Below are 828 nucleotides of genomic sequence, written 5' to 3'. Positions count from 1 at the left end.
GATGGATAGAGGAATGGATTTGTAGACAGATACACAATAAAGCGATATAGTTAAATGTTAGTGGTAGACTCCAGTGGTGGGTATACAGATGTTTATAAGATAATTATTCCATAAATATTTGACATTTTTTATACTGTGTTGAGAAAAAAACTCCATGGTGTTTCTCAGAAGAAAGAAGGGAAAAGTGGGCTAGACTGAGGATCTCTTTCTGAGATCCTTGTAGATCTGCCTCCCTAAATGACTTTGGATGAACTGACCTCCACTCCCAGTTCTTGTGTAAACTGGTAGCTTCTTGGCCATATCAACAAGCATCTGCTTCTGGACCTCAGGTCTCTCTTCATTTTCATAGCGCTCCTTGTCTGTATAGGACAAGTGGAACTGCAAGGAAAAGTGAGAGGCAAGACTTACTTTCCAAGGTTCACAGAAAAGATTAAAGACAACAACAACATCTATTTAGATGAAAATATTTGTTACCTACCCTTTGATATTCAGGTACCAATTTGGCTTATAACTTTCTCTGGATAATTATCTCATTTATCTTATCTGGCTTTTATCTCAATATTCATAACTCTATGTGATAGGTAATATTGTTTTATAACCTAAGAAAATAAAATCTAAGTATCTTGTCTATGGTCATACTCAACTCAACTAGTAAAAGCAGCAAAACTAAGACCCAAACCAATTTACCAAGACTTATGCCATTTCCACTCCACTATACCATAATATGATGTTGCATGTTAATAAGTGATACCTTGCTGCCAACAGTGTCAGACTTTATTTTTTGGGCTCCAAAATCACTGCAGATGGTGACTGCAGCCATGAAATTAA

General features: G+C 36.2%; 1 protein-coding gene across 1 annotated transcript in view; it reads right to left on the bottom strand.

Annotated features, from left to right (window-relative positions):
- The window catches only part of ZDHHC15 (zinc finger, DHHC-type containing 15), a 34,922-nt gene that overhangs the window by 11,312 nt on the left and 22,782 nt on the right, over window positions 1–828 (bottom strand). Inside the window, exon 3 of the mRNA XM_010852281.1 lies at window positions 258–378. Coding sequence (XP_010850583.1) covers window positions 258–378 — 121 coding nt within the window. The remainder of the gene's footprint in view (window positions 1–257; window positions 379–828) is intronic.

The sequence above is a fragment of the Bison bison genome, unplaced genomic scaffold (genome assembly GCF_000754665.1).
Source record: "Bison bison bison isolate TAMUID 2011002044 unplaced genomic scaffold, Bison_UMD1.0 scf7180017461157, whole genome shotgun sequence".
Lineage (NCBI taxonomy): Eukaryota > Metazoa > Chordata > Mammalia > Artiodactyla > Bovidae > Bison > Bison bison.
The sequence above is the reverse complement of the archived record's forward strand: the minus strand, read 5'-3'. Positions and strand labels throughout refer to the sequence as shown.